Consider the following 25,856-nt stretch of genomic DNA (forward strand, 5'->3'; position numbering starts at 1 on the left):
TGTGGATGGAGTAGCTAGCAGAGACAAGTGGTCTCTTTGGGGAGCAGAACACAGCACTCAGAAGTGCAAAGCTGCAGGAGTTCCTAGTCCGTGGTTCCAGAAACTTCCTATGGCTCAACTGTGTTTCATTCTTGGGTTCCAGGAGATACTACTTGTGTTCTTTAGCTTTCGCTTAAGCTAGCCAATTGACCCATTATTTATGACAAACTGAGAAGACGGGGTATAATGCTGAGGTATTCCTCAATTTAAGTAGTAGCAAATCTGTTATACTCTGACCCCACCTACTCTTCAGCAGAGAAGAAGAGTGGAAATTGTGTAGATGGAACCTACTTTACCAGAGGGAGCTGGCAGTCACCAACAGGGCAGACATTAGAATTAACCAGGGATTATGATGCTGACTTAAGATGGGCTCATTCACATTTTCATAGAAAAAAGAGTTGGCCTGCTATTTCCACATTGAAACAGTACAATTAGCTCTCAAATGCTCAGATTAATATGGCTCCTGGGGCCACAGAATAGCAATGAGATGCAAGCACGCTAACCGTGGGTTTTTCCCCTCCTCACATGGGAGGCCTGAAAGGTAATGAGACATTTTGCAGCTCACACAAAACTGTTGCTTATTTTGCTGGCTCATGTCAGCTCCTCCAGCTCCTGGCCCGTGTTTAGCTCTAACACAGAGTGCTAGCCTCAGTGGGACCCATACCCCCATCAGAGGAACAAGAACTGACACAGAGTTGTCTGTCTTCTCAAGCTCCTGTTTGAGTTCTGGCCTGTTCTTGCTCTCCCCAAGGACATCAAGTTCCTGTGTCTGATGCAAAGCCAATGGTCTTAAAGAGACTATGCAAACAACTCTAATGATCGTACAAGGTCAAATCCGTGTAGCAAATTATACACACACACACTCATATATAAAATGTAAATTATAATATATATAATATTTAACATTTAATATTCTGCCTCCCTGATCAAATGCCCTCATTTATTCAACAAATAATAGTTGCCAACAAATATTTATTGAGCACCCACTACACACCAGAGACAGTAGGTTCTAGGTGTTTGGGGTAGAGCAGTGAAGAAAACTAAGTCCCCCGCCAACAGGGAGGTCACATTTACTGCTATCTTCCCGACATACAACCTATGATACAAGGAAGAGGCATGGGCTAGGTTCTGGTACAGACTCTATTAACAACTGTGTGATGTGGGATCAAAATCCCTTCCTGTCTTGCTTTCTTCATTAGTCAAGTAGGGAGACCAACTTTCCAACCTAATTCTCAAATAAATGAGGTTAGAAGACATCTGAAAAACAAATAGCTTTCAAAATATACAGGAAACAAAAACCAAAAACTGGTCCAGGATATTGTCATCATCATTTATTACGTATCAAATTGTCTTCAACATAAGTTACAACCTGATTAAGTATGATAGACATTTTTTTATCTGTTTAAAGACAAAAAAAATTCTCTTTATGTACAATATCTTTTGTCTAGAGTCTAGCAAATATAGTACCTTTCATTGCAGGATTTCTGCTTAACATAATAAGCAAAACAAACAACAACAACAAAATATAAACCAAAGCAAACCAAATCCCCAAATCTCTCAACTATGAATACCAATATTGAATAAAGCATTAAAAAGACAAACATGGAATAACTTCTTTGTTTAGAAATGCAGAATGAATACTAAGGTTAGTGGCAAAAAAAAAAAAAAAAGTAAAAAAACAGAAAAAGACAACACCAAAAAACCCCCCAAAACAAAAATAAAAACAAAACAAAAAAACTCCCAAAGCTAAAAAACAGAACCCCAAGAAAATAACCGACAATCTTCAGGACTGGACTTTCCTGCTCAGGGGTGCAAGCTGACTCTAGACCATCTCTCGGCTCCTGCGGATGGCACAGCACAGGATCATACTGAAGATCATGCCAAATATCTAGAAGACAGAAGGGAACATGAGGAACAGGGAGGCTTTGCCGAGGGAAGGGTGAGGGAGAGGAAAGACATGAGTCATCCGGGCCAAGACAAACAAGGATAGTGACCACAGGGCCAGGCACACTGAGGGGTGCCGAAGGAGAGACGGGGGCTGGGTAACAGGAAGAGTCACTGACTGCTGGGGTTCTGCGGGTCTGCGGTGACTTGCTCATGTAAACGGCACAAGCCACTTCCCTGAGGAAACTTCCAGAGCATGACAAATAAGCTCAGAGCTCAATTTAATGCTCAAAGGGCAGATATTCCAATGATCCAAACAGGTTTGTACTACTTTCCACCTATGTGTGTGTCTCTGTTTTATATTCCATTTTAAGAAGTACTGTAATGGTTTTTGCTGAAAGTGGCCTCAAGCCTTTCTTAGGTGTAAATAACCACTAAGAAAGGAAGTAATTCTCACTTCTGGGATAGTCTTACTGGGGCAGAGGAGAGCTAAGTCCCCTACATGGTTCTTACTACTCCCTTTTGGGGCAAGAGGGGGTGACTGCAGGGAATCCTGGTTGCCCTTTAATGGTTTCTGGGAGTGTTGATTAGCAGGACAGTAGATTATCTCAAGTCTGGAATCTTCCTTCTGGCTGTCCACCTTTGGATGCCTTTCAGACTATGGGATGTGTGTGTGTGTGTGTGTGTGTGTGTGCGTGAAACAATTCCCATCCATGTAACTTCTATTGAACTACTTTCAGCAGGTGCATAACAAAAACATGTCCTGAAGATTATCCCAGGCTAACTAACAGGTCTGGGTGATCTCTACCCTCGCTACTCAGAGTGTGGTCTATGGACCAGCAGCACTGGCATCACCTTACACTTACTCCTGAACCTTGATGGTAAGCCAACACAAACCGGAGAGAGACGTACGGAGCTCAAATCCCAGATGCTTCACACATGAGCTCAGATGATTTGATCAACTCAACCTGTCTCTCTACTCCCTAGTCTGTACAAGGGGCATACCAAGAGCTCGCACTCATAGGTATGGTGAGGATTAAATTAGTTGATAAAGTAATTGATGAGTTAACACACTCCATGGCCAGAGTGTGTGCTTCATGGATGTTAACCACTAAGACAATCATTCCCTCCTGGTGTCCTCAATACTCACCATCACGACCGCAATCCCAATGCCCACCGCGCCGATGATGTGGAATTTGTTGTGGAAGACTTCTTTTATGGCCTCGGGGCAGGGCTGAGGGGGGCAAACCAGGACTCAGGTCACACACAATCCCTGCTTCAGTGAGTGTACCTCCTCCCTCCCATAGCACCTGTCTCACACCAGGAATGCTGGGAGGTCCCAGAAAGGACGGGGGATAGGAGTGCCCAGGTGTCCTGGCTGGTGGATGGAAGGGAGACCCAAGGGATATGGAGGTGGGTCCCTAAAGTCTGGGTAAGAAATAAGGGAAGGAAGAAGGGTAAGCCCCTGCTTTGGGGTCTAGCTCCCATTAGGCCACTAGGTTACTTCTGATTATTCTGAAGTTTGGACATTAGGTCCAGCTTCCAATTATGAACTGTTGGCACATTTAAATATTTCATTATTTCCCTGGTTTGGTCCTTGTTCTGCTGCCCTTGAGGAAGCAGAGGCTTGAGGGGAAGGGAGAAAAGAGATGGACCCACTGAGGGGCCCTTGCACAGGAGGAGAACTCCTAGGAGGAGAGGGCAGGATTTCAAGTCAACCCTGGTGGGATTGGTCCAGAGCAGCTGGCGGGGGCACATGAGTTTACCTTCACTGTGATGGTTGACAGAACATCCTTCTCGGGGCAGATGTCAGAGATAAACTGTTCCACTCCACCAACCAGGCCACAGCAGTTCAGCTGCAGAGGGAAGGGCAGGGACAGGTGAGAGAGACGAACAACGCAGACTACCAGAACACAGATGCCGGGTCTGGTGTGCTCAGGTCCCTGTGCACATGCGCGCGCCCAAGGAACTTTTGCGGGGATGACGTACCGCGTAGTGGATGGCTTTCAGGGTATCCCGCTGGGGCTCGTCCTTGGACTTCAGCTTGTGGTAGGTGTCCTTGTAAAACTCCTGGACTTCCTTAATCACCTGGGATGGGCAGAAAAGAGAGGGGCAGACAGGGCCTTTTCTTGGACAAATGTCACCTGTTTGATCTTGTTCCTGCTCAGACAACAGATTCCTGTGCTCAGAGAATGTCCCTGCAGACTGAAGTTCCCAGACCGGTCCTGCCTCTCCCAGAGCCTCCAGGGCCCTTCTCCTCTCCTCCCACATCCCTAGGAACTCACTCTGGTCATTTTCCCTTCTTCTCTTGTACCTTTGGCTGGTCCCTTCCACCCAACTTGGCTCCTTCCCTTCTACTTGTGAACAAAATGGACTTTCCCCAGTCTAAAGAACGGTAACAACACCATCCTACTCCTGACCAGTCTAGCTCCTCAGGCTTCCCTTTGTTTCTTCGTCACTTAGAGGCTGTGTGACTTCTGGCAAATTACCAAACCTCTCTGTACTTCCTTTTCTGCGTATGTAGGATGGAGATTATAGGAGTTTCTGCCTCAGGGGTTATGGTGAGGATTTACAGGAGATGCTGCATGTTAAGCCCTTAGCACGGTGTCTGGTACAGAGTAAATTTGGCATAAGTATTAGCAACTATAATATGAAGGACAATTATTCTCCTTCTGCACCGGGGTACACCCTAGTTTAACCAACACCTGTCTCTCACCCTGACCAACATCCAGAATCTCTCCTTCAGCAGCTTCCACTAGCATCCCTTCCTATTTCCATGGTTACAGCATTTCTATCTGGACCGTTAAATCTCTATTTTTTTCTCTCTTTAAATGGGGTCCCGGCATCCAGTCTCCCTGCACTTGCTGCTGCTGTACAAGCCAAGACAGCCCTTCCTAAAACACTGTTCTGATGTGGCCTATCCTGGCCCACAACTCTTTAGTGGCTCCCCGTGGGAGCCCATGTTCAGCTGTCTTTTTTTAAAAGAAAGTCCTCGAAGGGCACCTGGGTGGCTCAGTCTGTTAAGCAGCTGCCTTTAGCTCAGGTCACGGTCCCAGGGTCCTGGGATTGAGCCCCATGTTGGGGGTCCCAGCTCAGTGGGGAGTGTGCTTCGCCCTCTTCCTCTGTCACCCCTGCCCTGCTCAGGCTTGCTTCCTCTCTCTCTCTCTCAAATAAATACATAAATAAACATCTTTAAAAAAAAAAAAAGTACTCAGTCTCCCACCAACTTTCCTCCTGAAATCCTCTCTCTCATCCAAGGCTTGTGTTGATGCCCACTTCTCCATGAAGCCAGATGAGATTTCCCTTTGGCATGCTACCGTCTCCAACTCCTTGGAACTTCTGGATATAAATGACTTCTATGACACTTATGCATATCCTTCACCCAGGTGGCAGTTGCTTCAAGGGGGGCCCACAGCTTGCACATCTCTGGACTCACGTGGGGTCTGGACAGCACTCAGCTCATGGAGGCACATATTCAGAGACTAGGTGAAGGGGCGGGGGTGGTGGTGGGTCCAGCCCACACAAAGTCTTGTTTTCCTAAGCCATCTTTCCAGAGGAGATGGGGGCCGGGCTGCTGATGTGTGAGACACACATACACATACACAGACCCAGTGAGTATTTCCTGAACATCTATCATGTGCCAGCACCATCCACGGAACTGGACGGAGTGGCTGGCAGGACAGCCACATCCCCTTTCCTAGAGGAGATCACATTCTGATGGGCACGTGGGAGCGTGGTGAAATAAGAGGCATGTGCGATGGCTGAAAGCTGACCGAAGTGACCAACTGGGACACCCGTCCGCCCTCATCATTCCCACTTCCAAATTCCCAAACCTGTATTACTCCCAAGAGATCTTATGGGAGAAACCTACCTCATCTTTGTGGGAATATCCCCAGATGGCCGCAGCTATCTCAATGGCAAATATCACCAAGAGGAAGCCGAAGAACTAGAAGACAAAGAAGGGATAGGATGAGGAGAAATCCCAGACAGGCAATGAGAGCAACTAGAGGGTATTCTGGAGACCAAGGAAGAATGGGAAGTCTCTGGGGGTCGGGCATCTGTGGGCACAAATGAACACCCTAGAAGGGACAGGGGAGAAGTTTATGAAACTGTGAGCCTTAGCTAAGGTGAGGAGTGAAAGCAGTGGTAGGAAGAGATTCCTCAGGAGGAAAGAACGGGGCATAGCTGAACCCAGAACTGGTACTTCTAAGGTGTTAATGAAGAGTCAGTGATAAAATCCCATCACTCACTCAGAAAAACCACAGGAATTTGAGGAAATAAAGAGAGAATATACTGTGGAATTTGAAGAAAACTGTAACAAATCTTAAAATAAGAGAAAGCAAAGGTACCTGCGGATTCAGGGAAAAAAAGCAAACGTGGTCCTCGATAAAGGGGAAAACAAAGTCCTGGCATTTAGTCGCCTAAGGGAAGTGATAAGAGAGAGAGGCTCCAGAAAGGAAGAGGAGCAAGACATTGCTTCGGGGGAGGAGGACAAGATGGCTGCCTTGTAGGAGGATGGGGCGGGGCCTGCAGTGGAGTTGCTGAGGAGAGCTCAAGCCCTTAGGGAACCCTCTTCACTCCATCCCACCCCATGTGTTCTATGAGATCTTGGGGTCAGGGGTCCGGGGGTCAGAGTGGCTGTGGGGAGTGGATGGTGTACTCACCAATCCCAGCATGCACTGGGACTCTTGCACGGCTCCACAGCAGCCCAGGAAGCCCACCAACATCATGAGGGCACCGGCTCCAATCAGAATATAAACTCCTGAGGGGAGAGAACAGAGGGCAAGGCAGGGAGTCAATAGTGTGGAGGCCCAGATATGTCCTGCAATTCCTTTATCCCCTCCCTAAGAGTCTGGGCTGTGCCCCCATCCTTATCACCCCTCCGTCAGGGGAGAAGTGTCCCATCCTTCAAAACAGCCTCCTCCATCTCTGCTCTTAAGTCTCCTTCCCACCAGTCTGTCTTCTAGGACCCCACCCCATCAAGCCCTCACTCCATCCTACCCTCGCTTTTCTGGAAGGTGCTCACGTCCCCCTAACCAGGACAAAGAGATCCACAGAAATCCCCAGATTTGACTCAGGACACAAACCGATCCAGTCTGTCAGCTGTTTCCAGCAAGATGAATCCATGCACACCAATTAAAACAGACCCTCCAGACTGGGACTGACTTCCTGGGACTCCGAGGAGTCTTGGCCTGGCTTCCCCCGGACAGAAGAGTGTGTCAAGTGCAGGCTTCGGTAGGAAGGGGTTGCGGTGATCAAACAGCCCTGCTTAGGGTGGGCCAGCTCTGCCTCATTCCCAGAAGGGGTGCCTCCCTGCCCTGCTTCCGGGGGGCAGTGAGGCACACATGGTCCGTAAGGCCAAGGGCACGTGTTGGCCAAGGAATGAGTATTTGCTCTAGGGAGCAAAACATAGGCCTGGGGTCAGAAGACCTCCCACTTTGATCCGGACTCTGCTACTACGTGCTGTGCGATCTTGGGTAAGACACGTTCCCTCTCTGGGTCTTGGTATCTTTATCAGTAAAATGAGAGTCCGGTGGCTAGAAAACTTCAAAACATCCCTTAAAGCACACTGAAGAGGTTTTAGTGTTGCAAATCATTTGTTCCAGGTGAAGGGTGAACAGGATCCTCCTTTAAAGGGAGGGTGAGGACACAGTTTCTAAAGTCCTCAATCTGAGTGAGAAGGTCAGTGACTTTTTGCCTGGACCCAACATGGTGTAAAACCCTGGGAGGGGAACACAGTGGAGCCTTGCCCTCGTCCTTCCTTCCGGCACACCCCAGGGAAGGCCCAGAGGGGCCAGTCTTGGTAGTCCTATTCTGGAGAAGTCACAGCTGCCCCACTCCCCAGGGCAGAGGCCCCATGGGGAAGCTGGCAGAGAGGTCCCGAGCCTCCCTGTCTGGCAGGCGAGTTCTGTTCAATCTGGAGAGGGGCTCCTGTCACGTGGGGAGAGCACGTCGGGGCCTGAGAGCCAGCTCTGTGACCCTGGGAAAGCGACTGCCTCTCTCTGAGCAACGACCTTCTATCTGTGAGACGGGAGTGCGAACGATGCCCACCTCAGGGCTCGCAGTGCAGACGAAGGCACAGGAGCCAAAGGTGCACAACAAATGCTGGCTGCCGCGGTTCTGCGTAATACGAGGGTCAGAGGGCCGTCACTCAGAACCACCGCGGTGCATCTTTATACACTGGCTGATCCCTCCCTACTCACTGGGACTAGAGAGACTTTCCCCGAAGTGCTGGCTGAAGCTGAGAGAGTGTGTCTGTGATGTTTCCGCACAATGCACAACGGGACAGTGCAGTGAGAACCTCGGCAGGTGTTACAGTGACTTCACTGTCCCCCATCTGCACCCCTAGTCCAGAGCTGAGGCTTTGCAGGCAACAAACCGTGCAGCCTGCAGCTGAGCTTCCCGGGCAGCCCCGAGCGGAGCGCACACAACGGAGCGTTTGTGTCTCTCCCCTTTCCCCCCCACATCTGTCGTGATGTCAAGTCACGTGGGTTTACTGGCAAACCCCTTCGTCGTATGAATATGGGTATTGTTCCCGTGCATGCCCGGCCCAGACTGGGCATGGGGACAAATGCAGCTTGTCCTCGAGTCAAGTCCTAGCCTCCTGGGCTGTCCGACAGTGTGGGGACGGCGGGCCGGACTCAGACAGGCCACGTGGCCCCACGCACTGCACGGGCACTGCGGGAGGGGTGGCCCTGCCATAGGGACACAGGCGAGCCACGGCAGTCAAATGGCCCCAGTTTCTCCCCGTTTCATCGGGGGAAGACAACGAAGGATGAGGTCACTCCTTTGAGCTCCACAGCAAGGGCTGAATACACAGGGGGTATTAAGAGATCAAAAGGATTTGCAAGCACATGGAACAGAGTCGGAGTGGGAGTGGGTGGACATGTCTTCTGTGAAGTCCAGACCCCGCTTCGTAAACCAGGACAGCCCTGGCAGATGTCAGGGGAGTTGGGTTGGCTGCATGGAGAGCTACTAAAGGAAAAAGCACTTCCCTCTGCAGAGGGAGAGAGAGAAAGAGAGCGCATGCGATGGATTCTCCTCCTAATGGGCTTGCTTTCTGGTTAATGGTAAATATTCATTTTTGGGCTCAGCAGATGAAGACTGCAGGACAAAGGTCACTGGTGTAGTATCTTGTTTGGAGAGCTGCAGATGTGGGGGTGTCTTGGCTTCACCCTCTCCGGCTGGGGAGGAAGATAAGCAATTCCCGGGGGGGCTGTTGACAGGCACTTCAGCAGTGGCCATGAAGCTGCAGTGGGGGCTCCTGGGCAACAGGCCCCCTCCCCCACCTCGGAAGCCATGGAACCACTGGAGGGCTTGGCTGCTTCTTCGCAGGTTCCTGCTGGGCTTCCCTCTGGACAGGCTGCTCCCAGCCTACATCCTGAGCTTGTTAGCAAAGGCTGGCAATGACAAATGACAAAGCGTTCCCCTTTACAAAACAAATGAATGTTAGCTTTCTGTCTGACTCATGGAAAAAGTTATTCGTCACGGAGCCTTCTCCAGGATTACTGTATTAATTTGCTTAAGGGCTGTTGATTCTGTTTTCAGGCTGACATTATAGGCCTGGTCAGAGGAGAAGAAAAACCTTTGGTAGAGCAGAAGCATATGCCGGGATGTCCTTTATACACAAAACTGAGCGTTCTTTTCACCTGCGTATCAGGGCTCTGGGCTTTAGCTCCAGGGGGACACGTCAGCCTCCTGCCCCGGCCCCAGCTTGCCACTGACAACAACAGTTTCTTGTCTCCAAATACCCAATCAGGGGTTCAAAGGAACCCTACGTGGCTCCCCAGTGGCTCTCCCTTGGTCCCGCTCTGTCCCGTAGGTGGCCGTTCTCACTAATATAAGCATCACGGTGATGCCCCACTTGCCAAGCACGGTATATTTCTGTTTCGGAGAGGCTGTGGGTGTGTGAGTTCTGCCAGTCTCAGGCTGGGGAGAACTGGGCACAGAGCAACCAAGCGCCCGAGGCCGCAAGCTCGTTGAGGGCAAAAGCCACGTACCCTGGAAACTCTTAGGCACCTTGTCCTAAGAAGAGGAATGGTCCCAGGGAAGGGTGGACCAGGACATCCATAGCCTCTGCCTGGGGCCCCAGGATGCCCTCAGTCAGTGGCTATGGTTCTGGAAGGATGCCAAGGAGTTAAGAAGGGCTGCTGGCCTGGGACCAAGAAAATAAAGTTCCCCAATGTATTTGCAGCCTGGGATTATGGATACTGCTGACGGGCTGAATCTCCCAGGGCCTGAACTGGGGAGAAGGCCCATATAAGGCCATCAGCTGCTCCGGATTTACTACTGACTGTTGTGAATGTTGGAAAGTTTCTTTTTTCACTTGCTTCTCGGACTGGTTATGCATTCTTTCTCTATTTTAAAAGCCGTTGCCCACCCTGGAGAAAACCCACCCCGGGGTAATTCAGGTTTTCCGAAGGGCCGGTTGTGTGGTCAGGCTGGCTGGTGGGCTGCGCGGCAGATGGGGAGGCCCCCTGTGCAAGGTAAGGTCACCCCACTATGCCCAGACTATCGGCAGGGGTGGAGCGGGCACTCCGCCAGAAGAGGGGGCATGGGTCAATACAAAGGCTGGTGTCACAGCTCAAGGGGGAAGGGTGACGCCTTCTTGGCCCTCTGCCCATGAGTGACGGTGACTCGGTTTCCCAGCCCACTCGGTGAAGTGCAAGGCCCAGCCAGACCCAAGTGGCCACTTGTCTGAGGATGCTTGAGTGTCCCTTGCATTGCCCTCCTTTGTAGGGCTTCTGCAAGCAGAACACACTCTCCAAAGCTGAGCTCTTTCCCAGGGAAGCAAAGTGCCAGTATTCCTCTATTGGAGCCAAGGGAGCAGTGGTCGCTGGCCTCCAACTAGGGATCGCCGTGTTTCTTTGGGACTGTGCCTCTGGTCACTTTGTGTAGGATCATGGCCATCCTGCACCCTGTGACTCCCAGAGGAAGGCCATGGCTCCTCCAGCCATGTGCTCTTCACTCTCCTGCCATCCTGCGTGACTTCCCCACCTGTCACCTGCTGGCCAGGGCCACCAGTGCTGGGCGCTTCCCTTCCCCCAACTACAGTTTGGGTGAGGTCAAAGGCCAGACTAGCCTCCTCCCTGCCCACCTCCCCAACAGGGAACATCCAGTTGGTAGAGATACTTTCTCTTTCTACATGGGGAGTCCTCCCCTCAATCTACTACGGGTAGGCCAAGAAACAGCTTTCGTAGGCCCGGGTTCAAATCCTAGCCCTGCCTCTTGACAGGTACGAGCTCAGCATGTTCTCTAATCCCTGGGCCTTGGTTCCTTCATTGATAAGGTGGGAATCATTTCACGTATCCTAAAGAGTTACGAGGATTAAATCACGTAACAACACGCGTGAGACAGCAAGCAACCTGCGGAGGAGGAGCTGTCTTCCTCCCGGTTCCTCCACTCACCTCCCAGATCCAGAAACATGGGGAATTAGCCAGAGTCCTAGGAAGCAAAAGACCGAAGCCTGCCAGGCACTCTGCAGAGGACAATGGCAGCGGAGCAGGAGGCCAGGCTCTCCTCAGGACACGGGCCCAACGCTGCTACCTGCTTCTCCATTCCTGGACAGATCTGCTCTCCTGTCTCCCCCCAGAGGGCTCGCAGCTCCCGGGCATGACAAGGAGGAGGGCAGGAGCGGGTCAGGTCCCCCTCAGCACAGCACCCCTATGCTGCTTCCTCTCCACAGGGCAGCATTCCAGGCCCCCCTCCCCTGCCACCCTGCAAAAATGCTGTTGCTAAAACAAGTCTGGGCACTTTGGAGACCTACTCCCTAAAAACTCCGTGTGTGTGTGTGTGTGTGTGTGTGTGCGCGCGCGCGCGCGCGTGCATGCATGCGCATAGTTTTTTCAGAAAACATACTTGTGCTATTCTTTCCCTCACTTTCTTTCCGGAAAGTGGGAGACACACCCTGAAAAATCCCCAAAACAACAGCAACAGGCAGTACAAGCAGGGGAACTTCCACCGTGCCAGGCGCCGTAGCCAAGTGGCCCAGGTGCATCTGGGAGGCGGGAAGGGGGTCCCTGTGCCCACCAGCCATTGCGGCCTTCCAAAAGGCCTGGGGGCTCACTCTCTTCAGGCTGTGTTCTCCATCTTTTTTTTTTTTTTAAAATAACTTCTTTGGTGGGTGGGAAGGAAATGACCAAACTTACACTTTGAGCCTGATGACATGGCAGCATCGTCCTAAAAATAGGGGGCTGCTCTTATTTCTCGTAAATGAGTGTTTCCTATCCCAAAACAGAAAGAGCAGTGGGATTTTGTATTCTGTGAGTTGACTAGAAACTGGGGAATTGCATTTGACAAGCCTTGGCAGTGGGGGGAAGGGACAGAATAATGGTAGAAAATATAAAAAGATGTCCAGTAAGCTGCTAAGTCTATTTTTGTTTAAAGTGCAAACCTTTGCCCTAAAGCAAAAGCACTTCAGAAAACAAACAAATAAAACCAAACGCCGGCCAAATGCCCTCGAATACCAGCGGCATTAACTAGCCCCCCCCCCCAGGTCTGCCAGGTTGGCATCTCTGCTAGACTCTCACTCGTTTTGACTGTCTGATCCAGGACGCAGGTGGTCTGGGGTCTCAGAGCCCCTATCTGCACAGTGGGCAGGGCTCACCTCTCCTACTCCTTGTAGTCTGGATGCTCAGGACAAAGTTTTTTGAATTAAGGAACTGAGTAAGATTAAGAAGACAGGGCATCAAGAGAGGGTCAGGGACAAGCACAGAGGTTCTTAAAACCTCAAGAGTGGCAGCAACTTGGGCACAGCCAGCTTCCAACTGGGGGGGGGGATGGTCAGGATGCCAAATTTAGTCAGCATGATAAAAGAAACCACAACAGTCAAATGCAAATTTGTGGGCTGGACTGCACAAAGCGTGGCTTGAAAAGGACAGGACAGGCCAAGGGTGGGGTGGGGGGGTCTGCCAGAGGAAAAGTCTTTGCCAAGGCCAATCCCTGGATCAACACAGAATCTCCTCAGTTAAGAGGAGGTACTCAGCGCCTCCTCCCCACTCACCTGTGTAAAAGCTAGAAGGCTGACTGTCTTGCTCGAAGATGCTCTTGGTCTGGGAGTCGAATCGGAGCCATAGTCCGACGGCAAGGACTGCGATTCCGGCAAGCTGCAAGATATCCCAGATGTGGGCATTAGTCCTGCCAGGGGAGCACAGCACCATGACACCGGAAGGGAGGCTTGCAAAGGGCTCTAGGACCACCCTCGGTCTCTGCCTCTCACTGTGCACCTGCTAGTAACAGCAGACAGTGTGGGGATCAATCCATTTGCTAAAAATATCAGCTGGTGGGGAACCACTACCTACCAGCAGCCCAGCGGCAGAACAATGCTGGAACACTACCCAGCCGTGAACATGGGCCACGGTTAGCCACATGCAATTCTATGAGCACATCTCATGGTGTCCAACAAGAGAAGCAAGGGACACAAGAACACATGCAGTGTGATTCTTTATAGTTACAAATCGCTTTACTGTTTAGGGGTCCATGTAAATGACAAAGGAAAAGGAAAAGACAGCAATTATCATAAAGTCAAGTGTGGGGTGCCCTGTAGGGGGAGGGAGAGAATAGCACTCACAAGGGCAGGGTCTAGGGCACTGGGAACAGTCTAGCTTTGGACTTGGGTGGTGGTGCTGTGGATACTGACGCCGTAATGAGGCTTTAAACCATTCGTGTTTCATGCACTACTCCGTATATGCACTGTACGGTAAAAAAGACGACAGATGCTCAGCGGGCACAGTCTAGCACGCATGAGGGCAGCTGTGATTCTTCACGAAATCACATGGCTCAGTAAGCGACTCAGCAGAGTCTCCCTGGAGTGGCCCACATTTGTCCTTTCCTTCTGTCTCTGACAAACCTTAGAGGCTGACCGGACCCATTCTCGGTTTTAGGCAGACGCTTCCAAACGAGTGATCCTTATAAACATCAGGTAAGATACGTGAGTAATCCCCCAATCTTCCCCAGGTAAGATACGTGAGTAATCCCCCAATCTTCCCCAAAATCCCATTTTGTAGGTGGGCAAGTTGAGATACTGGACCCTGAAGGGCAGAGCTTCCCACTAGGAAGTACAACTAAGGTGCCATATCCCCGCCTGTCACTGCTGAACTAGAGGCCTGTGCAGGCGGCCCCCGGCCAAGCGGTCCTCGACTCCCAGGGTAGAGCTGAGCTCCCTCGTCTCTCACCCGGCCTGGGTTTTGTGTGAAAGTGACTCCCAGGCTGCATTGCAGAGCCCACGGGAGGAGTGAGTGGTTCCCAGGCCACCCTCCTTGACACAGGTGCCCTGTGTCAGAGCCCCTGCTCCTGAGGGAGCTTGGTTCTCTGCCCTGGGAGTGGGCCATCCATGGTGAGGCCAGGCCTCTCTCTCTGTAACTGTCTGCTCCTCTCCTTTTCCCGGGGAATTGGCAGTGGGTGCAGATGTGTGGGGTGGAGGCGGCGACAGCGGATGTGATGACCCAGGGCCTCGGCCTGCAGTGGGGTCAAACCCTTGCCCACACCTCCAGCACTGTGTATCCACAGCTCTGGAATTCCTGGCTCAGGGTTCTACTGCCTCAGTTTTCCCATCTGTAGAACAGGAATGGTGACATGTGGCCCCTCCTTACCATTTATGTATGGGTAGAAATAAAAGAGATGACATTAGAAGGGGGGTACCACCAAGTGGGCCTTGTGAGAGTAACTCGGTCAGCACTCAGGTCCCCAGGGTTGCACCCCTCCCTGCGGAGGACAGTCATTCAGCATCTCCTCTTAGCTCTCATCTGATAGAAGGCAACACTAAACATCAGTAAGAAGTAAGGACACCAGGTGACCCATAGCTACACAGTGCAGAGAAGAAAAACTCACGGTGCCAAGTTTTCCTTCTTATTCACAAAAGACCTGCAGGTGAGTGAGGGCCTCCTGGCCTAATCCAAAGGCAGCAGACACAGCTCCAGCGGCGGGGGACGAGGGTGGTGTAGAAGTAGGCGTCTCTCCCCCATTTCTAGCCTGGGTCCCCTGGTTCAGACTGGGTTCTCCTGGCTTAGGAGTGCCACCATTGGGGCAGGGACACGGTGGGGCCAGCTCCAACATCCCCATCCCCGTGCACTGAGTCCAGGACAAGTACACACTAAGTGGGGTCCTGACTGTGGTGATCAGGCCCTGGCCTAGCTCCCCTGGGGTCCTGGAAGAGTTAAAGGAAAGACGGCAATACTTTCTCATCGCCCCACAACATATGGAGGCCCAATGAGAGCCCTGGACTATGGGAGACTTAGGCCGCGGGCCTCCCTGTGGACATGATCATGTTAACCTGAGAACACTATAGGCTGGAGGGAGGTCTCAATTTCAGTCCAAGCTTGGCCACAAACCTTGTCCTCAGTCCTCCCTCTTGCTGGTGCTATAGCTGAGAACACCTGGGACTGAGGAGAGGCCTGTCTTTTCTGCTCTATGCTTTCTCGATTATGTGCAATTATTTCTCTTCGGGAATGATTCCATGGATAACAGCAGGGGTACCCAAAACACACCTGCAATGGTTAGACCTCTTCCATTGTATCATTTCAAGGACCCTGAGCCAAATCTGTGTTAAGTCCAATCATTTCTCTGGTTTACACATACCAGTGGCAAGAAGGACACCAGGCTGGAGAACTGGAACCAGGAGAAGAAAAGACTTCAGGTCTCACCCTGGCCAAGGACAGGGCCAGAGAGAGTTGGGGATCCCACACATGTGCCCTTGGTTGTCAAAGCCACAGCGTTTCACTAAAATGAGGAAGAAAGAGCGGCTGGCTCTGGAGAAATGGAAAAAGCAGTAATTGATCTCAGTTTCTTAGGCCTATGAACTCACTGAAAGAGAGAAAGAGGAGGAGGCTTCAAGATACCCAGGTAGAAGGGTAGATACCTAGGGTCAGAGGCAGGTCTGGGAGCACGTGGTTCACAGAAATCAGAGGAGTGTGTCTTAAGGCCTTTTTGGATTGGATTACTGAGTTAATTGGCCTGAGGGGAAGATATGTAAGCCATTAGCTGCCCTATTTTCTGGAATGCTATTGGGAGAAATTGCTTTAGTCTGCCAGGTCAGGATGGATGGCTTGGGGTCACAAGGCCACATATACTGGTCACCACCTAATAATGGCTCCCGTTGTGCATGTGGCACTATCTAAGGGGCTCTGGAGTACTTTCTAGAAGAATTCAGTTTTTGGCATGGTGCTGGGGGGCGCCTCAGCCCCCCGACCTGGCTCTCACCCCTAGCTACTTAGAACACTAGGAAAAAACAAACGGCAAGAACCAGAGAGAGCTTTCACTTTGAAAAAAAGGCACAGAGTCGATTATGAAGGGACTCCATAAACTAAGAAAACAGGGGTCTGGGAGGCCAAAAGTTGTTGGTTTCCTCCCGGGTGAACGAGCTGACCTGTGACAGGAACGCTGGCCACACCGCTGCCCCGGCTGCCATCTTGCTTTGGCAACAATGCAGGATCCGAGCGGGTCTGATGGAGACGCTCAGTGAACCAGTTCCTCTCATAGGGCCCCTCCCGAAAAGGACAGCCAACTGTCCAAGATCACCAGCTGTGTGTGGAGATGGAAGTGGAGAATTCCAAGCCTCGACTCCCAGCCTGAGGCACAGCCGAGTCTACCTGGTTACCTTGTTCCCAAAGGAAGCCAAGGGGAAACATTTTGGTTTTGCCAAGAAAAGCTTCTTTCCCTTTAGGCCCCCAAATGGGCCCATCTATCTGACAGTGCAGAGAGAAAAAGAAGAGCTTTCCCCCACTGTTGTGTTGGAAATGCTTGCATTCTTCATGCATGTTTGTTTTTTCTTAGAAGATAGCCAGGAGAAAAACCCACGTTGAGGACATTCCACAAAATACTTGGCCCACGCTTCTCCGAAGTGTAAGGTCGTCTCTGAGAAACCAGGGAAGGCTCAGACGTGTCACAGATCAGAGATGAAGAAGACATGGTAACTGTCACGTGGTATCATGGCTGGGATCCCGGAACAGAAAGAGGGTCTTACCGGCGAAACAAGGCAGGTCTGATGGAGCCTGGTTTAGGGTTAGGCAACAGTAATGTACCACGTTAATTTTCTTCTTAGTTGTGACACATGCAATGTGGTCCCAGAGGTGTTAATCACAGGGGAAACCGATGGGGAATGGGGGGCTCGCTATACTCTCTCTGCAACCTTTCTATAGATCTGAAACTGTAGATCTAAACTAAGATCCACAGATCTAAAACTGAGCTGGGTTTCTTTCAAAGCTTCCGTCTCTCGACCCTAAAATTCCAAATAGAAACAAACCCTCTCTGCCTCCAGGTTCACTGCTCCCTTCTGGTTGCTTGGTGCTCTGACACCAAAACTGGTGGCTTATTCACCTCCAGGTCCCCACAAGTAGTCACTGTAGAACACACCCAGCCTGCCTCCTGCCCTCCATGTGGGGCAGCAGCCATTTTCCTGAAAAGCTCACGCGGCTGAGGTCAATTGCTCAGTTTTAAGTTTTTTTTTGTTGTTGTTGTTGTTTTTGTTTTTTTTAAGATTGTATTTATTTGTCAGAGAGAGAGAGAGACAGAGCATGAGCAGGGAGAGTGGCAGGCAGAGGGAAAGGCGGGCTCCCCACTGAGCAAGGAGCCTGATGTGGGGCTCCATCCCAGGACCCTGAGATTATGACCTGAGCCAAAAGCAGATGCTTAACCAACTGAGCCACCCAGGCGTCCCTCGGTTTTAAGTTTAAGTTAAGGCATTAGCTGTGGTTCACCTTTTCTGATCTCTCAGCAGCATGACACCATTGAGCCCTGAGCCCACCTTCTCCCAGCCACCCCTTAGATGGAATCACTCAGGTTCCCAAGTAAGTCTCCTGCCTTCTCTCCTCTGCTCACGCCAGTCCTTCCTCCTGGAAGACCATCCTGGCCACAGTGGCCTGCTGCTTCCCCACCAAAGATGTCCTCAGCCTCCTCCCAAGGAAATGCAAGCCCACGAGCTTTGCGTGTATTCTCTCCTGTGGCCTTACACTACACACACACATGCCCTTCCTCTTGCAGGTGTGCTCGGCTTGCGTCTCACTGGAGGCACAAGCTCCTTTATGGCAGGGCTGTTTCTCAGGCTTTCTAGTCCCTTGGCCCAGTCACACCTCGCACACAACAGTGAATGAATTATCAATCAACAAATAATTATCCCATACATGAGACAGTTACTTCAAAGGGACAGAATCTCTGAAACTCCCACCTGAACCTTCTCCTCTCTCTCTCTTCCCTTCAACAAACCTCCTTTCCCATCTGGCTTTTCATCCAGATCCAACTTCTGCTATCTCACTACCAAAGTCAAAAATTGCCAAGAACAGTAACTTGTCCAAAGAAAATACTGAGAAAGACCCACAAGGGCATGTGACGAACATCACAGTGAAATTTAGGGACAAACCCGGATGGAGTCTTTTGAAAAGGAGACTTCATGCAGAGCCCCTGAGCCACTGTCCTCACCCCACCAGGAAGTCCAGTTTGACACTCGGCTCTCTGAAGAGTGCACAGGTAACCCTGTCACCTGGGGCTCATGCCGGTTCCAGGGGACCTGAGAACCCAGCAGTGTACCAGCTCGGGCCCACAGTGGAGTTTCCTGGTCATCCCCTCTGCCAACGCTGAACACACACCTTGCTCCAGGCACCCACGTGAAGAGGAGGACTTCAGGGAGTCACCCCATAAGCCTGGTGGGAGGGGCCAGGCCCAGAAATCTTATGCTAAAACACACCTGGAGTTAGAGGAAATGTCTCTAATTTCTGAAGGCGGATTGAAAACAAATCAAAGTGTGATGCCACTTAGGGGCACCTGGTTGCTCTGGACCCCATGCCAAGTTTGCAAAACTCGTTCTGCACAGATTTACAGATAGGCAGCCCCCCCCGGATGGAAACACTTGAAGAAAGCCTGCAGAAGGATGTGACAAGAAGGAAAAGAGCAGCGTGTGTGTGTGTGTGTGTGTGTGTGTACACATACGTGTGGCACCGCAGCCCACCCCCTCAGGTGGAAAGAGCCCTATCTGCCTTGGACAAATCCCAGTCCCAGGAAAAATCTTCTCATGGCAAACAAACTGGGTGGTCTTGGCTAGGCCCCACTCTCCTCCAGGTCCCCTCTTTTCTCCTGCAATGCGACCTGAGGGTCAAATCTTTTTCTTTTTAATAGGACAAAATATTCATTATGCTATCTCTATCCAGCTGCCTTAGAAAGCCCAGAGGGGGAGAGTGGCTCATTCTCCACATGTGGTTTCTCTGAGGCTGGCCTCAGACTTTAGGTAGTCACGTCAGCACTCTGGCGGGGTTGGAGGCAGGTCGCAGGGAGGGGCTGGGATAGGGGAAAGAGGGGTGCTTGCTATCCTGCTTCCCACTGTCCTTCTGGAAGGGCAGGTGGCCTCCCAGAAAGAATGACAAAGCAAGGAGTAGGAGGCCCCCGCTCCACCGGCAGGGCCACCCAGGGCCTGATCTACGTGCGCTGGGCGTCAGAGTCCCCTGTGGGAATTCTGTAGGTGCCTGTGGAGTCCCGCACCCGCCAGGGGAGTCTCTGGCACACCTCTGCTGAGAAGCCCTGGGTTTGTGGCCGGCCGTGGACTTGTGGCCAGCCGTGGACTCTGGGTCTCACGCTCCTCTCCCCCAAGGTGCTGACACTAGCATTTTCCTTGACTTCTCCACACCTCAGAGTTCTCATTAGTGAAAAAAGATGGCAAGATCCCTGTCTTGGCTTTAACCTAGCTTGAAGTGGGGGATTCAGAAAGGTGAGGCACTGACAAGAGTCTGGAAGCCACAGTGTGGCATAGCCAGCTGGATTCTGTAGGGAAAATAATGCCAGTAATAAGAATAATAAACCTCGGGTGCCTGGGTGGCTCAGTGGGTTAAGCTGCTGCCTTCGGCTCAGGTCATGATCTCGGGGTCCTGGGATCAAGTCCCGCATCGGGCTCTCTGCTCAGCAGGGAGCCTGTTTCCTCCTCTCTCTCTCTCTCTCTCTGCCTGCCTCTCTGCCTACTTGTGATCTCTCTCTGTCAAATAAATAAATAAAATCTTAAAATAAAAAAAAAGAATAATAAACCTCAAGAAAGACACAAGACAATGGGGGGGGCGATTCACGGCACCCGGTGGCTGTTGGTTTTGTCCCTACGGTCTTAGGAGGCGGCCGGGCAGGAGGGAGCAGGGCAATTTAAGTCACAGGGGTTCTGGATTCTGTGGGTCTGTGTGAGCACCCTGTGGTGGAAGGACCATGGATAAATTTACCTTCCTCACACCCATACATGCCTCCCAGGAGCTCTGTGAGGATGAGACAGGAATGGTAATCCGAATGACCTCCGTGGGAAGGAGGTATTCATGGTGCAGAGAGGGAAGGGATTTTACCTCTTTACTTCCCTTCTTCAGAAAGATATGTAGCAGACCCGGTTGTTACTATTATTATTTTTTTAAAAGGTACCAAGCCTGGGAGACCTGTAGGCATAGTTGCCCATGGCACCCAGGAAATCAATAATCAAGGATGTGAGTTTCCCCTATCGGCCTTTTCTGGGCCCCAAAATACCAGCCACATTTTAAGAAGGCTTCAGAAGTGGAGATAAGAGCCTCTATGTTCGCACAGGCTTCAACATTTACAAACAAGTCAGGCCACCCAGACCTGTGGGCTTGGGCCTCACCCATCTCCATGGCAACCCTGGCTCACCGCTGACTGCCAAGCTTCGGATGGGCTGATTCACCCGTCAGGAGGCCGGGCCGGGCACTGGCGACAAGCACAAACAGGAGCCCAGGCCTTACCACCTCTTCAGATCTTCTGCTGGAACCCTCCTCTGCCACCTCCAGAAGAAGGCTGAAGCTGTTGCCTCTGGAAGGGCACAGGCACCGGGCGGGAGCGGAGGCTGGAGTGCTCCCAAGAACTGGCCCCACGACATAGGGAAACACCACCAAAAACCCAATTCTGCTCTACGGAGCAGGAAAAAACTGCCATGACCTGCCTCGCTAAGGATCACAAGTAACTTACATGTGTTAGTTACTTCCGAGCAGAATTTGAAGGTTAACATGGGCTTGTTATTAACTTTAGTTTTGTGAGAGGAGCTGAAAAACGCTGGAGGTGACGGTCTTGGAGAGTAAGTCTGTGAATCTCGTCATCCCTGGGGTCATCTCGGCCCTCTGGATCACTTCTGCCCTAGGGCTTTTACCAAGACACTGAGGGCAGAAGATGGGCCACCGAGAAATGTGTGGACCCTAGACCAGCAGCAGCAGCAGCATCTGGGGAATGTGCTAGAAATGAAAATTCACTGTCCGCATCCTATATTTATTGAATTAGAGGCAGGTGGGGTGGAGCCCAGCACTCGCCCCAGATGATTCTGATGTGCCCTCACATCTGAGAACCAATGTTCTAGGCCTTTATGTAAAGGGACCACATGGAGAAGCTTTTTCTGGGTGTTCTGAGCCCAGAGACTAGCTTCCTAGATGCCAGTGCTGAAGGGCAGGAAGCCATGGAGGGGGTGGGGGGGGGGAATGAGCTCTCACTGGGCTCCACCCAACATGGGGCAGAATTTCGGCATTCCCCTTTACACTGCAATCCAGAGCGTGGGCTCAGCTGTCCCACCACAGGACAGGGCCTCAGGGCCACCCTGAACTGCTGCGCGAACAGGGAGGATACAGGACAGGTAAGCAGGAAGGAAGCAAGAGGTATGAAACAGATAATGGCTGGACAACTCCATCTTGAACCCACTAAGCCTGAGCAGTCCTAGTAAACAGGTCAAGTTAGAACCTGCATTTGGCTTCCAAATGCGGTATTCATCCCATAGCCTCAGCCCTGTGAACTCTCTTCCCCAAGAAGCCAAAATGCTTCCCACAGCTTCTGCAGCAGGGCACTCCTGGTAAGAAAACTTCCTCCTGATTTCTGCAACCAGTGTTCTCCCCAGGCGGGGCTGCCATTATGGCTGAGTGGATTCTTTTCCTCAGCCAACCCTAAATTCGGGGGTGGGGGGGATTTTTTTTTAAAGCAGGGGCTGACGGGTAATGATGTCGTAGGTTAGTGTTGAGTTGACTTCTGGCAGCCTTTTCTGTCATGAGCAACTCCTTCAGAGGCTAAACAAAGGAAAATCATATAAAAAGTGGAGCAATTAGTTATTCTGAGTACCCATGCGTGTCCCACGTTACAGGCAGTGACGGGCATACACCATCTCATTTAATCCTCGTCACCTTTACTTTAGAGGTGAAACAGGTTCCAAGAGGTTAAGTAACAACTCGCTCCAAGAAACACAGCCAGCCAGAGGCCGCGTTCACACTGAACCTGAACCAGGCAGATGACTCAAAGCTCTCGTCCTCCTCAACTGTGCTCCCTCCCTGCCCAGCTGGAAATGGGAAGACTGGGGACCCCTACGGACTTTTCTTGGGGGACAAGAAGGTCCTCTGGACATGGTGAATTTGGCTAAATGCTCTGCCCTGACTGAACCTTACCTCACCTGCTGCGGCGAGGTCATTTAGATTCAGGGCACCAGGCCCCACCTAAGGGAAGGCCAAGAGGGACAGAGCCCTGACCGCTAACTTCTTGGGATTTGTTCTCACTCTCCTTCCCCTCCCCCTCTGTTGAGGCTGGGAGAGGGGGTGGTGGCAAGCCCACCATCACCGGGTGAAGAAAAGGCACCCTCTGGGGCCAGCTCCACCTTCCCTCTCCTCCCTGTGGTGTCCACATAGAAGCTGTGGTGACTTTGGCCCTGCCCTGCTCTGACACCTGGCTTCAAGGTATAAAGAAAGTTCTAGATAAGAGGAATTGACCTCCTTTTGGGAAACATGAGAAGTGAACAGGAGAGGTGCTGAGGCCACCCTTCCTGGTCTGGAGGCAGAGCACATTTCTTTTTCCTATGGCTGTTGTTAAACGTTCACCCCCACAAGGGTGTGGGGGGCTGGGGCAAACGGTCCTGATGCTGGGGCCATGGCCAGTTAAGGCCAAAACTGGGCCCTCGCCTCACTCACCTTTCCCATGCTGGGGATATCTCTGAAATGGGCATTTTGTGGACAGGAGGAAGGAGGGGTTCTTGAATTCACCTTCTGAAAAGGATGGAGTCTTGTGGTTAAGTTTCAGCCTAGAACAATCCTGTGTGAGGCGGCTTTACAGAACCAAAGCAAGAAGACACAGAGGAGTGTGTTTCGGACAACTTCAATCTCTGGAACGTTCTGAGTGGCCGTGGTAACAGTAACTACAGCCTGAGGGGCCCGAAGCAACCCCTGAGCTCTTGCTCTGAGCCAGGCACTGCCACACGCTTCACATTAAATACACCATCATGTCCAACAACCGTAAGACCCTGGCAGTATGACCTTCAGGACTCAAATAATAAAAGTGAGGTATAAGGAGAGTCACTGATTTGCTGCCTCCCCTAGGAATCTGCATTTCTGACAAGTCAACTCCTCCCACCCCAACCACCACCCTGGGTCATAAAGGGCCCTGCTGAAGGGGGCTGCTCCTCGATGGCATGTCGGGAGGTCAAAACGCAAACCCAACCATCCCTGAGAAGCCAGGCCCCTGGGGAGGCACACTTCTGCCTCTTGTGACCATTTACTGCCCTAAATACTGAGAAAATGGCAACACCCATCCCACCACCTATATAATTCAGTATTTTTTTTTAAAATCAGAAATATAAAATATAAAGTAGTTCAAAAAAGTACCCAGTTTCCCCACAATTCCTTGGGCTTACCTGCATTGCTGACCTCCTAAGCACCTGCTTAGCCTGCCCGCTGACGTTGCAGGGGTTCAGGTCCTGGGGATTCTGTGCACTTTGGGGTGGGGGCGTTCCTGGGCGAAGGGGCTCAACAGCTATGCCATACGGGCACCCTCCGTTTGCTAAGCATGGCTCTTTGGGGCATGGTGTCCTCCAGCTTGCCTAAGACTGGTGCACAGCTAAGAGGGGAACACGCCCTGTAGGAACAACAGTGGGATTTCCCAGGGAGAAGAGGAATATGAGGGAGCTAGATTCCTCTCCTTCTGAATCTAAGAGGGCTGGTAGGACTGCCTTATACCCTTTGAAATAGTTAGGATCATCCCAGTTGGAGATGAGGAAATGAGCTCAGAGAGGTAAAGTAACTTGCCTAAGGTCACAGAGCAGGTATGGAACAACTTAGCTATCAGCTCTCTCCCTCTGTCATCCTGCTCTGCGTATGCCTGAGGGAGAGAGCTGATGGCTAAGAGCCATGAAGAGGTCAGTTACTTGACTGTCTGAAGCAGCCCTGGTGGAAGGGAGTTAGCAAGGTCCTCTCTTTAGGGTGTGGCAGGGGATGAAGGGCCTTGTAAGCTTTTTTTTTTTTAAGCACACCTTGATGGTAATTAGGCAGCAACCTGGTCTGAACAAGTTCAAGAGCTGAGAAATCCTCCCTTCCAAGGACAAAGTCAGCATCATTTAAAAACCAAAGCTCTATTCCACCCAAAAGAGAAAGAAAGTTTTAGCTAATATGGTATATTAATATTAAGCACTTTGGGGGATGACGGATCCAGAGGGAGGGCCCAAGATAACCTCTTTCTAAACAAGAAACCTCACTGCAAGTTTCCACTGCCTGCTTGCCAGACATGGAACACACATCAGCCAGCCCATAAATCTGGTTCCTGCTGAAAGCAGGCATTCTGATCTTAACCAAAATCATCTGATGTGGGGGATTGTTTTGGGGATGTTTTGCTTTAAATTCCAGAATACCACACATTTGTTTTCCATTGTGTATGCCTCACTAAGATGTCTGGCGACCACACACACACACACACACACACACACACTCACTCACTCACTCTTGTTTATACACTTTAGCCATGTGGACCAGCTAGCTCTCATTCCATCTGTGGGACCGGTTACCACTTGCCTGCATGGCCCTGAGTGGTGGGAGATGCCCCTTTGTTTAGACCTTTGAAGCCATGCCATGTGGTGTGTGGATTGGCAGTGCTGGCAACAGGCACACCCAGCTCTGCTCAGTGAAATGTCCCTCCTTCCTCATCATGGGGCATTCTGAGCCCAAAGCCAGGGGAGGAGCGGGGCCGAAGGTCTCCAACTGCCGCGTCCAACCTATCATCCATCCCTTTGCCATGATCTCTGCCTTCATTTTGGGTCTCTTAATTATAGTTGCCATTTGCACACACAGATTTTAGTTTATATGCAAATTTTGCAGATAAATACACTACAGTTCTTCTCTACCTTATGATTTTATTTATTTATTTTTTTTAAAGATTTTATTTGTTTACTCGACAGAGAGAGAGAGAGAGAGAGCAGAAGCACAAGCAGGGGGAGTGGTAGAGGGAGAAGCAGGCTTCCCGCCAAACAGGGAGCCCGATGTGGGGCTCGATCCCAGGATCCTGAGATCATGACCTGAGCTGAAGGCAGAGGCTTTAACCCACTGAGCCACCCAGGCGCCCATCCTTATGATTTTCTTAATACTATTTTCATTTCTCTTATTTTAAGAATGCAGCATATAATACATACACAGAGTATGTGCTAACAGTATCTTACTGTTTTCCGTAAGGCTTCTGGTCAACAGTAGGCTATTAGTAGTAGAATTTTGGGAAGGCAAATGTTCGAAAGAGATTTTTGACTGCACAGGATTGGTGTCCCTAAACCCCGTAATGTTCAAGGGTTAACAGTATGCTCCTGGCCAGCTAGCCTGTAACTCTTACTCTCCCCATACCCTGCCTGCAGCTCTTTGCCTGTACTCTTTAATTTTCACAACAGACCCACCAAGTAGGTAACATTTACTTTCATTTTTTTAGCTGAGAAAACCTGGGCACAGAAGCAGCTCGTCAGAGATCCCACAGCAAATAAGCGGCTGAGCGAGAACTTGAACCCCGGAGAGTCTGACTGCAAAGCCCAGATTCTCAATTGTTCTGCAGAACTGTCTCCTTGATCAGTGTCATTAATTTCAGAGCCAAAACTTTTCACTTTTGTCCTGTCTCCCTCCCAGCCATAGCTGATTGCATTTCAAAAGTGCACCTTATATCCTTAAAAGGTCTCAGAGGAGCCTACTTGAACTAGAATGCTCTACCTT

The 25,856-nt window shown here is 50.9% G+C and overlaps 1 protein-coding gene across 1 annotated transcript in view; it reads right to left on the reverse strand.

The window, feature by feature from the left end:
- Positions 1 to 1,355: 1,355 nt before the first annotated feature.
- CD9 (CD9 molecule) overlaps positions 1,356 to 25,856 on the reverse strand; it is a 32,925-nt gene continuing 8,424 nt past the window's right edge. Inside the window, exons 2-8 of the mRNA XM_044226922.1 lie at positions 12,926 to 13,028; positions 6,588 to 6,685; positions 5,795 to 5,869; positions 3,913 to 4,011; positions 3,690 to 3,779; positions 3,074 to 3,157; positions 1,356 to 1,927 (exon numbers count right to left, since the gene is read on the reverse strand). Of these exons, the coding sequence (XP_044082857.1) occupies positions 1,862 to 1,927; positions 3,074 to 3,157; positions 3,690 to 3,779; positions 3,913 to 4,011; positions 5,795 to 5,869; positions 6,588 to 6,685; positions 12,926 to 13,028 (615 nt within the window). The 3' untranslated portion in view covers positions 1,356 to 1,861. The remainder of the gene's footprint in view (positions 1,928 to 3,073; positions 3,158 to 3,689; positions 3,780 to 3,912; positions 4,012 to 5,794; positions 5,870 to 6,587; positions 6,686 to 12,925; positions 13,029 to 25,856) is intronic.

Source organism: Neovison vison, chromosome 12 (assembly GCF_020171115.1).
Source record: "Neovison vison isolate M4711 chromosome 12, ASM_NN_V1, whole genome shotgun sequence".
NCBI classification, from domain to species: Eukaryota; Metazoa; Chordata; class Mammalia; order Carnivora; family Mustelidae; genus Neogale; species Neogale vison.